This window comes from Accipiter gentilis, chromosome Z, assembly GCF_929443795.1.
Source record: "Accipiter gentilis chromosome Z, bAccGen1.1, whole genome shotgun sequence".
In the NCBI taxonomy this organism is placed as follows: domain Eukaryota; kingdom Metazoa; phylum Chordata; class Aves; order Accipitriformes; family Accipitridae; genus Astur; species Astur gentilis.
The window spans coordinates 59,164,140-59,176,868 of record NC_064919.1 but is presented as its reverse complement, the minus strand read 5'-3'; the positions used below and the strand labels follow the sequence as shown (position 1 = coordinate 59,176,868).

Here is a 12,729-nt window from a genome sequence, read left to right as displayed (position 1 = left end):
CATTTAGCTCAGATACGAAATTAACTAGTATTGGTGATACACGTTTAGTTGCGGAATTGAGGGTAGTGATAACATGTATCAAAAAGATTATTCTGGATGTGCAGAAGTGTTATCTCCTTTTTACAGATGAGTAAAATGAGGCAGCAAAGGATTAAATCAATTGACCTAGGTCTTCTGCAGTGACTCTGTTAGCATCCAGAAAACTGATTCTCAGTAGAGAAACACTTTTCCTTATACTGTGCCAGACAAAACTGCGTATACTTCCCTCTGTGCAATCAAAACTATCCCTTGGAATCAGAATGGGATCACTTTCAGTGAAATTCCCTTTGAGCTTAATTTGTGTTTAGACTAAATCCCCTTTGCAAGTGTAAGGGAGACTTAGAGAGAATATGAATTGCATATGGACTGACTTTAAAGCCACTTTGTATTACCACAGACAAGGACTTAGTGTGTATGTTGTCTACCTGCTGAGGCACAGGACTAATTAGCCTGGGTTCAGCAGTAGCCTCATTCAACTGTGCTGTTTTGGGGTTTTAGGTTGCAGGGTACCCTAGCCATATCTAACATGGTGATAAAAGCTGGGGATCACACTAAAGTTCCTTGAGTTTACACAAGTGTTTCTTTTCCTTAAAGAAAACTAGGCTTGTGAGGTCCAAATAATTGCTGATGATATATGTGGTAACTTACTTATTGTCCTTATTATACAAGGGACATATTAAATTCTGCAATATGAAAGGTAGATCAAGACAAAAGGTGGGTAAGGCATGTCCACTTTGCAAAAGATCATGCAAGCACCAGGAGTACATCATGAGGGCTCTCTCCTACTAGAGTGCCTGGACTATAAAACATGCAAATATATGCCTGACATTAGTTATTACAGGTTTAAAGGCAAAGAAGAGGTAATTGGTGTCTGTGACTTTCTTGGTTACTTTCATAAATAAATCACTCCTCTGCAGTCTTTTCCCTTTACTACAGAAAAAAAAAGAAAAAGCCACCAAAGGCCACGTGCCATTTTGTAAACAGTCCTTAATGGCTACTGTTACAGAAAGGGAAAAACCCCTGCAGCATGGGTTGTATGAGTTGCCCTAGCTATATGTCAGACAGGCTAAGTCTGGTTGAATTCACTATCTTCAATGAGACTGGTAAGTGGAAAGTGGCACGGGTGTGCTAAAACGTGCTGCAGTTTTCCCTCTGGCTGAAATACAGGCATATTCTTAACTCCTGCAAACGCTGTCCTGAGCTTTGTGCTGACCTTGCCAGTGAGCTGATGTGATGTGCAGACAAGGTACTGTGATGGCAGCATGGCTGGAGTAAACTTCACCTATGGAGAAATAAATACATCTACAAAACCCAGTGGGGAAAGTCCCACGTTGCTAGTGATGTGTGGTGCCAATTCTTTATCTGAAATCTGATCAATAGTAACAGCCCTCAGTGTCTCTGCCATTTTATAAAGATGTCTTTAAGGACTTGGCTAGCTAGACAGCTGGCATCTATCCTGTGCTCAGACAGATTGTCATTCCCAGTTTCTGCGGAAGTGAGACACTATGACACTAATTTAACTCCTTTTAATTACTAACAAATCGAAGCTTAGCATTTCTACTGCTGTTGAAAGTTACATATGATAGTTCCATACTGTAGGTACACATATTTTAATGTTCATTTACATGTATTTCTATGTATTACAAAATTTTTTATGTTGACTCTACCCAGTATCATTTATTCAAAGGGATCCTGTAGACATGTTATTTCATGGTCTAGAATCTCAAAGAGTGACTGACATTGTGTACTTTATCTAGTTTTATTTAAACACACAGTAAGATCGGTAAGTTTAACAAGAAACCAAGTAAATTCCGCAGGATCAAGGTGTAATACGGCAGAGGCTGAAACAAGAAGCAGAATTCGATTATTGCAGTTTTTCTAGCAATATTGTCTATGTCCTACTTCTCCTCTGCTTGCAGAAGTCAAATCAACAACTTGAAAGTTCAGCTTCTTCAAGCAGGTGGCAGGAGGTCTGGGGTGCAGCTTGGAATTTCCCATCCCCAGGCACCAGCAGCGGGAAGGGCACATTGGTTTTAGCCCCTGTGGCCTGGGAGATTGAGCTCACTGCAGCACCATAGAAATGCAGCCAGCGGGGCAGGGGACAGTTTGTGACCTACAGGAGTCTGCCTTTTAAACCTGAGGCGAGAAAGAAAGTTTAGGATTCTTGTAGTGAAAATCCTGGCCTGCCATCTGCAGAGATTTATGATGTTACGTTCGCTTCTAAATGGAATTTAACTGTGTATCCCCTGGCTGCACTTCTATAATTTCATTCTTCCTCCCGTCATGTAAATACGTTGAAACTGTTTCTGCCTCGATCTTTATGATAGACTATTGATCTAGGTTTCTGATTTCTCTGCTCTGATGTATTTTAGAACATTTCGTCCAATGTGCTGGAGGAATCTGCTGTTTCAGATGATGTTTTGTCTCCAGATGAAGATGGTATATGTTCTGGGAGGTATTTCTCAGAAAGTGGCCTGGTAGGGCTGCTGGAACAAGCAGCAGAGCTCTTCAGCACGGTGAGCCAGGGCCAAAAAATGTGGGGACATGAAGTGGGGCTATCATATGGGACAGATCCATAGCTTATTTTCCTGCACGTGAGGAAACGAAGCCTTACTGCTAAACCAGGCTCCACAGATCTGCCCCACTGCAAAAAACAAGACGCAGAAACACATCTTATGTCTGACCCAGCCCTGCCTCAGCCAGGTTGGCTAAACTAGGCTTTTCAGGTAGCCTAGCTCAGCTATATATCTACCTCTACTGTGCAGGCTACAGGCAGCATCAGCAGAAAATGATTGTCCCAAGCATAAACCAAGCCTTTTGGTTGGTGTTTTCATGGAATAGTACATTTAAGAAAAAGGTCTTGCTTAAACTGTAGATTTTAGAAAGCATGTGAGAGTTACTCCTGTGCTTTTACACAGCATACAACCACCAGCATCATAATCTACACTTACCATGTAAAGAGTCACAATGTTAATACTCAAGTAGCTCATGATATTGCTGTAGTGCTAAAGAGGATATATGATTTAGCATCTCTGAAGATGTAATTTGGGTTCCTTTTGTCCAGATGCAGCTCTGATTGCCCTGAGCTATACAGGCTAAACAAATCAATTTCTTTCTGCTGACCTGCATTTCTAACTCTTCTAGCCCCCAGGCAGAAACCGTGTGCTTTACACAGGAATTTGGGCTTGAGAGCCCAACAGATCAGAGATCCAAATTAGATCCAGTTTGTTGTTTGCAGCTTAGAACTACCCATTTACTATTACTAGTTTTCAGAAAGCTAAAACTAGCAATGTAGCAGATTAAGATAAGTCTCATAAATCCCCCCTCCAGCCAGACCATTAATGGAGATTTAGTTTCTTTTCAGAGTGCATAAGGACTCATTTCTTTTCTTCTTTTTTCTTTCTTTTTTTTTTTTTTCTCCCAAGGGGGGATTGTATGAAACTGTGAACGAGGTGTACAAAATTGTCATTCCCATACTGGAAGCGCATAGAGACTTCCGGAAGCTTACCTTGACACACAGCAAGCTACAGAAGGCCTTTGACAGCATTATTAATAAGGTACTTGTGAGGCAAGGCACCACCAGCAAGACACATTGCTGGGTTGCACTGTTTGTTTAGGACTGGTGATAATAAAACTGTTCATGTGAAATAGATCCATTTCCTTTTTCTAACAAAAGCTTCCATCTGCTTTGGCCTACCTACAAAGGGTAGTCTACAGTGAAAAAAGGCTCTGTCCTCTTCTGTAGGAAAAAGCAGAGATGAATATAAAACTGGTTTAGAGTTACAGAAAAATAGCTGAACAGGTCAAACTTAGAATAAGAACATGCGTGACTCCACTTGGCCACATCTATTTAAGAAAAATAACTTTATTGTCAATTAACTAGTGTTTTCAGTTATAAAACAGAAGAAATACAAAAGCCTGCCTAAATTCTCAGCAGTAATACTGCCCCTTTCCTTATCTTTCTTCAGAAGAATCTTATTGCTGAGTCTAGTCAGTTTCAAATTTTTATCAATTTTCATTGCAAATTTTTTATTTTGTTAATGTGTATCCAGTGGAATTAAAAAATAATGTTATTATGTTTTGCAAAAGTCACTTCATGATTAGCCTAAATTTTAAGTTAGATTTCAGTCAAATATCCCCTTAAATTGTATGCTTTCCTTCATGAACATGTGCTTCTAATCCATCAGCACTGATGTTGCATAGAATTGGCTCTAAAATCAAGAACATGTAGGATTAGTGGGTTTTCTTATATGTCAATTTGGAAAAAAAGGCATCCAAATACTACAATGTTGACATAAAAAAAAAAAGTAATTGTAAATTTCCTCTTTCTTTTTATCAATTAGGGTCAAAAGCGAATGTTTGGAACTTACTTCCGTGTTGGTTTCTATGGATCCAAATTTGGGGACTTGGATGAACAGGAATTTGTTTATAAGGAGCCTACAATTACCAAACTGCCTGAGATTTCTCACAGATTAGAGGTAAAGAAAAAAACATTGTGTTAATATGATCTCCAATGTTATGTTATACTTTCTCATGAGCCTACACAGTTCTAATAGTACTATTGTTATATGAAAATCAGTAACAAACTGATTTGTACCGTGGATTATTTCCTTGGTATATATCCCTTCCATTGTAGCCCTTTTTACAGCATAATGATGAAAGCGATGCATTCTCTTCAGGCCATGTCTCTTATGGGCAGGCTTGTAATATATCAAATGATTTGATTTGAGCATGCCAGATATTTGCTTTGTATCTTTTCAGCTTTTTCATGGAACTGCAATGTTCCCTTCTGATCACTTTACCTTAAGTTCTGCTTTTTTGTGAGCAGCTCACACTGATCTTCGTTGAAGATGCCTTGCCCTGGCCAGCTGCGGTTCATGAAGCAGTATACTGACTGTACAGAGCCCAGAAATTGTCACGGTTACTTCTTTCTCCTAGAAGCATACAGATCATTAGCAGTGTAACAAACACTCTGGGATAATTGTGTTTCCTTTCCAGGGATTTTATGGCCAGTGTTTTGGGGAGGATGCTGTGGAAGTGATTAAGGACTCTGCTCCTGTTGACAAAAGAAAGCTGGATCCCAATAAGGTAGGGAAACACTACTGAGAGTGTTGAGTGCTTTGTCACAGAAAAGGAAGGAAGAGGAAACAGAAAAGGAACTTCCGTGCTCAAACATTAAGGCACCCAAAAAAACCCCAGCTTGGCTGTATCTCTGTGCCCAGGGATGTCCTTAAAGCCTCTGTGAAGGGCTCCGTTTGGTAGCTTGTCACAGAGTGTGAAAATTAGAAGTTCTGACCTCTGGTCCCTGCTTTGGTTCTGATCCCCAGGGTTAAGCTGTGCCTTCCCCAGAGGCAAGTTTTGTCAGCTCTGAAGAAAAGGAGCCCTGAAGGATCTGCAGCTTTGTGCTCTTCCAGACCATGCTTAGCCAATGTGAACTATGGGATATTTCACATATGCCATTCCTTTTACACTTCTTGGATTGTAAAGTACTGTAATGGTTCTTCCCTCTTTTCTCAGGCATACATACAAATTACTTTTGTGGAGCCATATTTTGATGAGTATGAGATGAAAGACAGGGTAACCTATTTTGAGAAGAACTTCAACCTCTGTCGGTTCATGTACACCACACCGTTCACCATGGATGGGCGCCCCAGAGGAGAGCTTAGCGAGCAATACAAGAGGAACACCATCCTAACCACAATGCATGCCTTCCCCTACATCAAAACTAGAATCAATGTCATCCAAAAAGAAGAGGTAATTGGGTTTTGAGGACAGATGTAATTTCTTAGGGGCTGAAGAAGTCTCTAGCTGGGAAGATTTTCAAATTCTATGATTGGTAGAAGAAAAGAAAGCTGAATTTCTCAGACATGTTATGCTCATAAATAGGAGTGGCATAGAATGGGTAGACAAATGCAAGATGGGTATTTACTATGGACAAGAGAAGCTAGTGAGGGTATATTCTTCTTTTGACCTCCCAGTTGTAATGCTGTGTAGGAGGATGTGTGGAGCTCTGACTGTACTTCTAGCTGATAAAGTACAGTCAAAGAACTGGCTCAGAGCTGGTTTGGAGACAGGGAAGTTTTATAAAGGTAGAAAGTGCAAAACCATTTCAGACATGAAGTCCATAACTTAGAATAATAATGAATTTATACAAACAAGGAGTCAGATCCACATGCTATTCTTGCAAATGGTAAGATGTCAGAGAGCTTTACATCAGATGCAGTATCTACCAAGGTGACATTTAGATTGAACAGTCTTCCTTGGTTTCACAACTACTGCTTTTGGCATGGGCAAATGACAGTGGTATTGCCAGGTTAGAACAGGTCAACTGCATGCATGATTCATGTAATGAATCAGCTTTTCTTCCATCTCTGTTAGTTTATTTTAACCCCAATTGAAGTCGCTATTGAAGATATGCGGAAAAAAACACAGGAACTAACTGCAGCCACCAACCAAGAACCACCAGATGCCAAAATGCTCCAGATGGTTTTGCAGGGCTCAGTTGGAGCCACTGTAAATCAGGTAAGGGAACCAAATAAGCCGGGTGAAGAATTGCTGCATACTTCTCTCAATGTGCTTTCTTTTTCACTCTGAGCTATTGCAGTGAAAGAAGTACATCTAGTCAGACACTTTTAGTCACAATGTGCATTTAAACTTCATCCCTTGATATTTAGTCATTGTATACTGTTCATTAGGTATGCTTTTGATGAAGGTGCTTTTGGAAGAGCTTTCTTGGTTGTAGGTGCAGAAACTCACAGAAGCCTTGTGAATGCATCCAAGGTTTTTCCATTTCTAGCACACTAGTCATCTCAGCCATTTTGTTCAGTCAAGGTGTATCCTTGGGGAATGGCTATAAAAATAACAATTCTGCTGTGGCACCACCGCAAACTCACAATTTCACAGAAAATACATGAGGTCAAGACCTGAGTGCCCCAAAAGAAAGTTGAGATGCAATAATTATGTCTGCTAATAAAAAAAGGCAAATAAAAAAAAAAACTAAAATGAAAGAATAAAGACACAACTGAGAGAAAACTTGTTATTATCCACAGTTTCACAGAGCTTTGTTTCTTTGCTGAAAGTTACTTTTACTTTCTCCAGATTCTTCATCAACCAAAGCTTCTAGTCTGAAGTAACACGTTGTAAGCTTTGAAAAGAGTGGTCCTTTTCTGCGCTGGGCTTATTTAACTCCCTTGGGGTCTTGTAATGCCACACATAGAAGCTGTGTTTATCTCATGTAACCAGGTTTGGCAGCAGGGCTATCCCACCTCTTCTCTGCTAAGTAGAATTTGTCAGTTCCCTTTTTTGTGGGGCTGAAGGTGAAATAAATACAGGAGAGGATAAAATATGATGGGCAAAAACTCTGCTTGCCAAAGGAAAAATCGCGGCGGGGGGGTGGGAGAGGAGCAAAAAACCATCCTCTTATGGTGACTACACATAGTTTTGTTTTGTTTTGTGATTCCGTTCATGAAAGAACAAACAGCTTAACCAAACGTGTGGTCTGTTTTCAGTCTAAGCAGGTGGTTTTTGACATTTTCATGTGTTATTTCTGTAAGGGACCGCTAGAGGTAGCACAAGTGTTCCTGGCTGAAATTCCAGCAGATCCCAAACTTTATCGACATCACAACAAGCTGAGGTTGTGCTTCAAAGAGTTTATAATGAGGTCAGTAAAACAAAACTGAAGTGCTGAATTGCATCAATAAAGCCAATAATCGCAATAATGCAACAATAATATGACTGTGTGATTAATTATGCAAGTTAGCATCATGAATCCTGGCATCTCACACTTTAGACTCTTGGTCCAGACTTGTTATCTCTGCTTCATGGTCAGTGCTTTGGTAGGCTTTGCATCCCAAATGGGAGCAAATTTTAACACTTCAAACTAATTATGTAGAAATTAAGATCTTCCATTTGTTTTATCCCCTGATATTTTATAGAAATCAAGCATTTCAGACTATTGCCTTGATTTTATTTTTAATAAAATGACATTTTTATGTAGGAAGCTGTTCATAAGAAAACATTTGACCCTATCTGTCAAGCAGACACATCAGTACTGGTAAACACATATGGCCTTTGCTTTAGATATGCTTGTAAATCTGAACAAGCATACCCACATAGCAAGATATTCATCTCCTTAGTCCAAAGAAAGCGTAATTGCTGAAGACTAAGTTTGAGTTAAATAAAAATGAGACTTATGCAGAAGATACAGCCTCTACTCTCTGCTATTGTCACTTGCATCTGTTTACAGTAAGTAGGCAGGTAGCTTAGTATTCTCCAGTCATTAAATTTGTTATTAGCTCCCTCATGCATTTCTAATGTCTTAAAAATACACCTCAATTTGTGTACTTGGGAAAGACAGAGGTATCTTATTAGTTCGTTATCATTTTGGACTTGACAAGTTATCAGAGGAATGCCTAGCCTGGATCCTTGGCCATTCATATTACCTAACACAAAGTTAATGACTTTAATGGAAGTAGGTGACACGTCATACCTTTTTTTTTCTTTCCTTTTGTCTAGGTGTGGTGAAGCAGTGGAGAAGAACAAGCGCCTTATTACTGCTGACCAGCGGGAGTATCAGCTAGAGCTCAGAAAGAACTACGGGAAGCTGAAAGAGAACCTTAGGCCCATGATTGAGAGGAAGATCCCAGAGCTGTATAAACCTGTAGTGAAAGTCCATAGCACAAGGTACAGTTAGGGCAGGGTTATCTGTTGTAGCTATACAAAAAGATGCCATTTTTTTCAGGGAGCAAAGGCAGTTTTACTGGCAGCTAAAAACAGGCCATGATATAGACTGCCAACTTCAGCCTTCTTGGTTAATGAAGTCTGCTGACTTCCACTGGAGCTGAATGTAGTACTAATTGTGTTTCTCAAGCTGCTTATATTCCTGGGGTAGAGGTTTTATGTCATTTTAATGCATTATTAGAGAAGTCTTCCCCCCTCGCCCTAATGAAAAGGTATTGGAAACATCTTGCCATTTCTTCACCATTTGAAGCCAGGAAGGAGATAGAACAGGTATGTATTTTGAACACATGGCACCATGTGGTGTTAGCCAGCATGAAGTAAGAGTGATCCTTTCACTCACAGATAACATAATCAGGTTTAGTCCCATGACTGAGACAGAAGACTCTTAACTTATGTTGTTTACTTACGAATGTACACTTCTTCACAAAGCCACTCTGTCCAGTGTGGGGTGGGAGTGGAAGAAGTAATATACCTCTGACCTGCCAACATATAACATGCTTCAGGTGATGATTTGTCAGCTGCTCCTTTTCACAAGACAGATATTTCTCGGCTTCTTTTTCATTTGCCCACTTTATTTATGGATTCATTTCATTGCAGGGAATCTTTTCGTAACCACAGTTTTAGGAAATACGATGCCCAGACTTCTTCACAAAGCACCTAAGGACTAGCTGCTTTGGCCAAGAAAGAGCTTCATGCTGCATGCCAGAAGTCATGGAGTATTCAACATCTATGAAACCAGAAACGTCTCACAAGACAGCATGTGCACTTTCTGGACAGCTTGCAGAAAAAAGCATTTACACAAGATCACTGAATGAACGCTGCGGGGGTGACTCTTCATCAACCACATCTCATGAAGGCTTGGGAAGGAAGGGGATGCTTTTTAGATACTTTTTGTATATTGTAAAATAATCACATAATGTGGAGGAGTGGACCATTAGAGCGGTCAGTGGCATGAGGTCAGTCACCACTAGCTAACAGACACAGAACTGCATGATTTGGTTGAGGTGTTACGTGAGTCCAAATAACGTGTCTATGGGACACTGACAAATTATGTCTATTTATGGTCCTTTTCCAAGACAGCATTTAGCCATGTGCTTTTGGCAATGGAGCACATTCTGCAAGTTAATCACATGCTTAAATGCTGTCTTCATGAGGAGGGACATGGCTCCCTGCTCGGTGTTTGCTGAGCTGGAGCTGTAGGAAAGAATAACTTCCTCAACCGGTTTCTGTCACCAGTTTCTATCATGGTCTTCACTGCAGGGAGAGTTCTGCACAAGTTTTCTCAACCAAAGCTTGGGAAGCAAGAAGTAGCAAGAAATAACTCTTATAGATCTTCTACATTTTTTTTGTAAGTATGGGGACTACTACTTGACTTGCCATTGGATTTCTTAATAATCAGTGTCATGTTTAGCAGAGCTAACAAGTAATAGCTTAAAAAGAAGACGCTAAGCTATGAGTTATTCTTTTACTACACAATGCTGTTATGTAGATAACTTTATCTAAAATTAACTACAGAAGCGCAGAGTGAGGATTTCCTACAAGGCACTTCACTCAGGCTTTACTGCAGCATAAGAGAAATTAGCATGTAATTTATAACACGTAATGCTTAGTATTTTCTGAACCCTGAGCAAACATTTTACTAAATAATCTTTACAGCACTTCTCTGAAGTAAGGAAATATTATTACAGTTTTGCAGATGAGGATGGGGAGAGAGAGAGAGAGAGAGAGAGAGATTAGGACTTTGGAACTCATTTAGTAAGGCAATGGCAGAGCCATCATTTGTATTGTGACCATGCTTACCATGTAATGTTTGTATTTTGAAACAAAGATCTATGAAAGCGTCCCTCGATATTACTTTCTTCCCTCTACCTTTTCAGAGTTTCGGAAATTATGGTTTAATGCTGTTTAAAGTAACCAATGCCATTTGCCCAAACACATAATTTAATGTTAAAATTAAATTAAACAGTGGAATTAAGTTTTTCTTTTGTACTTCATTTTAGAAAATTACAGTGAACTTTCTCAGAGCTGATGCCATGTGTTTCTAAATGCAAAGCCTCTTTGCTCCAAAAGTATAAAGGAGATTGAGGCTGCTGCTTATAGTGGAAACATTTTGACTTTTTATGGTCAGCTGTAGCCTTGCTGTTTGATAAGAGGAATTTTCCCAGCACTTCGTTGACATCTGAGCAAGTCAGATTTTGAATGTGCTATGTAGAAGATTCACAGGGATCATCAAACAAGATGAAATGTGGAAAGAGGTGAAATAAACGCTGTACTTACATAGCACTTGGAGTGTAAGAAAGCATTTCTCTCCTCCTGCATAGTATTGTTAAATGCAATAATCAGGAATAAGTACTCCATGATTTTGAAGTGAATGCATCCAAAGTACATAAACAAATGGTATTAAGAGCTCAAAGCAAAATATGCCTCCGTGGAGTGGCTTCTCTGTATACAAGTTGCTTTGAAACAGTTCTAAGTTGAAAAGATAATTAATTTCCCAAAGCTTGGAAGCTATGAGATCTCTGCCTATCACAAACTAGACCCTTATCTATTGTCTTTAACAGCCTGTTCAGGAGGAAGGTCAGAATACTGTCATCTGTCAATCCCATAATCCAAACTCATTGTTTACAAGATGCTTATCCTTTACAGCCTTAAATAACAGAAACCTCAGGGAAACGAAAAACCCCTACAGGTGTACGATATACTAGGTAAAAGTAAGGTAGTGTTTCGTGTTGTGTGGTCCTTGAGCTGAAACAATACTCAGGATAATATGAATACTGAAGGACTCTTCACTCACATTTTACAAGCTGAGCACCCCTCAACCAGCTGGCCAGTCTTGCCCTCAGTTTGTAGCTCATGTTGTCCCTTCTACAAATAAAACATGGTTTGTACATTTCTTTCACGAGTTGAATTGTGTGAAATGTAAATTTTTTACCTTATGTTACTAATTTTGCAATAAAGTGACTGTTTCACAGGATGTTCAGAAGTGCCTTTGTGTTGCACCTTATACCTCTACAGAATCCAGCTGGAAAGAAAATTTCAGTAGGAACAACCTTTCCTTGTAGAAGCATTGTTCAGCAGAAAATTTAAAGATTTGGGCAGGGGAGGTGTTGGTCTGTCTCAGGGTAAATTTTATCTGTTGCAGGGGTAACAGGCAACAACTTGCTTCTTAACTTCCTTTTTCATTCAGTGTCTGTGAAAAATGACAGTGGGAAGCTTAGTGCCCTTCTTTCCTTCTCCACTGTGTAGGTGTAGAGCAGAAACACGGAATGACACACCATCTGGGTGATTCAAGACTAAGGAGAGCTCTGTGTGTCCACACGAGTTAGGTCCAGGGCTAAGCTACTGAGGCTGTCACGGGGCAACCAGCAAGTGAGGCATAGCACTATACTCATCCTGCTCCAGAGACTCCCACATGTGTCTTGGCTGGGAGTTCTCCACGGCTTACTCCTTGCCTTTACCATGAGCTAGCACCAGCTTTAAAGAGCATGGTGCTTGTTTTGGGGCTGGAATCCATCAGCTCACCAGCCCAGCCGTGCCCCGTCCCGCTGCACCACGCAGCAGCAGCCTGTGACCAGCAGCGTCAAGTCTGTACGCGGCCCCATCGCCCAGCAGAGCACAGCTGATCCACATCAGCTGCAAGCACACACTTGCACATCTGACAGCATGCAGACAACATGCATATATATATATAAGGAGACCATGCCAGCTGTGAGAAGACTAGCAGAAGTATAAATTAACCTGTCAGCATGTTTTGAACGGTCAAGGTGGGTGCTTAAGGTCAGCACCCCTGATCCTACATGACCAGCCCTAACACTAGATTTCCTGGTTTGCAGAACAGCAGCTGTAAAGGGAGCACGCCTTTCATGCTGCATGAAAAAATCACACGTTCAAGGCTTCAGCAGGTGATGGACTGAACAGGCACGACTGTGAGTAGCTGTAGCCACACTTGTG

General features: G+C 40.3%; 1 protein-coding gene across 2 annotated transcripts in view; it reads left to right on the top strand.

Annotated features, from left to right (window-relative positions):
* Nucleotides 1–11,742, top strand: part of DOCK8 (dedicator of cytokinesis 8) — a 98,044-nt gene extending 86,302 nt beyond the window's left edge. For both annotated transcript variants that reach the window (XM_049795314.1, XM_049795313.1), the window contains 9 exons: nt 2,412–2,555; nt 3,465–3,596; nt 4,383–4,517; nt 5,038–5,127; nt 5,557–5,793; nt 6,418–6,561; nt 7,593–7,699; nt 8,554–8,721; nt 9,376–11,742. In XM_049795314.1, the coding sequence (XP_049651271.1) occupies nt 2,412–2,555; nt 3,465–3,596; nt 4,383–4,517; nt 5,038–5,127; nt 5,557–5,793; nt 6,418–6,561; nt 7,593–7,699; nt 8,554–8,721; nt 9,376–9,439 (1,221 nt within the window). In that variant the 3' untranslated portion in view covers nt 9,440–11,742. The remainder of the gene's footprint in view (nt 1–2,411; nt 2,556–3,464; nt 3,597–4,382; nt 4,518–5,037; nt 5,128–5,556; nt 5,794–6,417; nt 6,562–7,592; nt 7,700–8,553; nt 8,722–9,375) is intronic.
* The last annotated feature ends 987 nt before the right edge of the window (nt 11,743–12,729 follow it).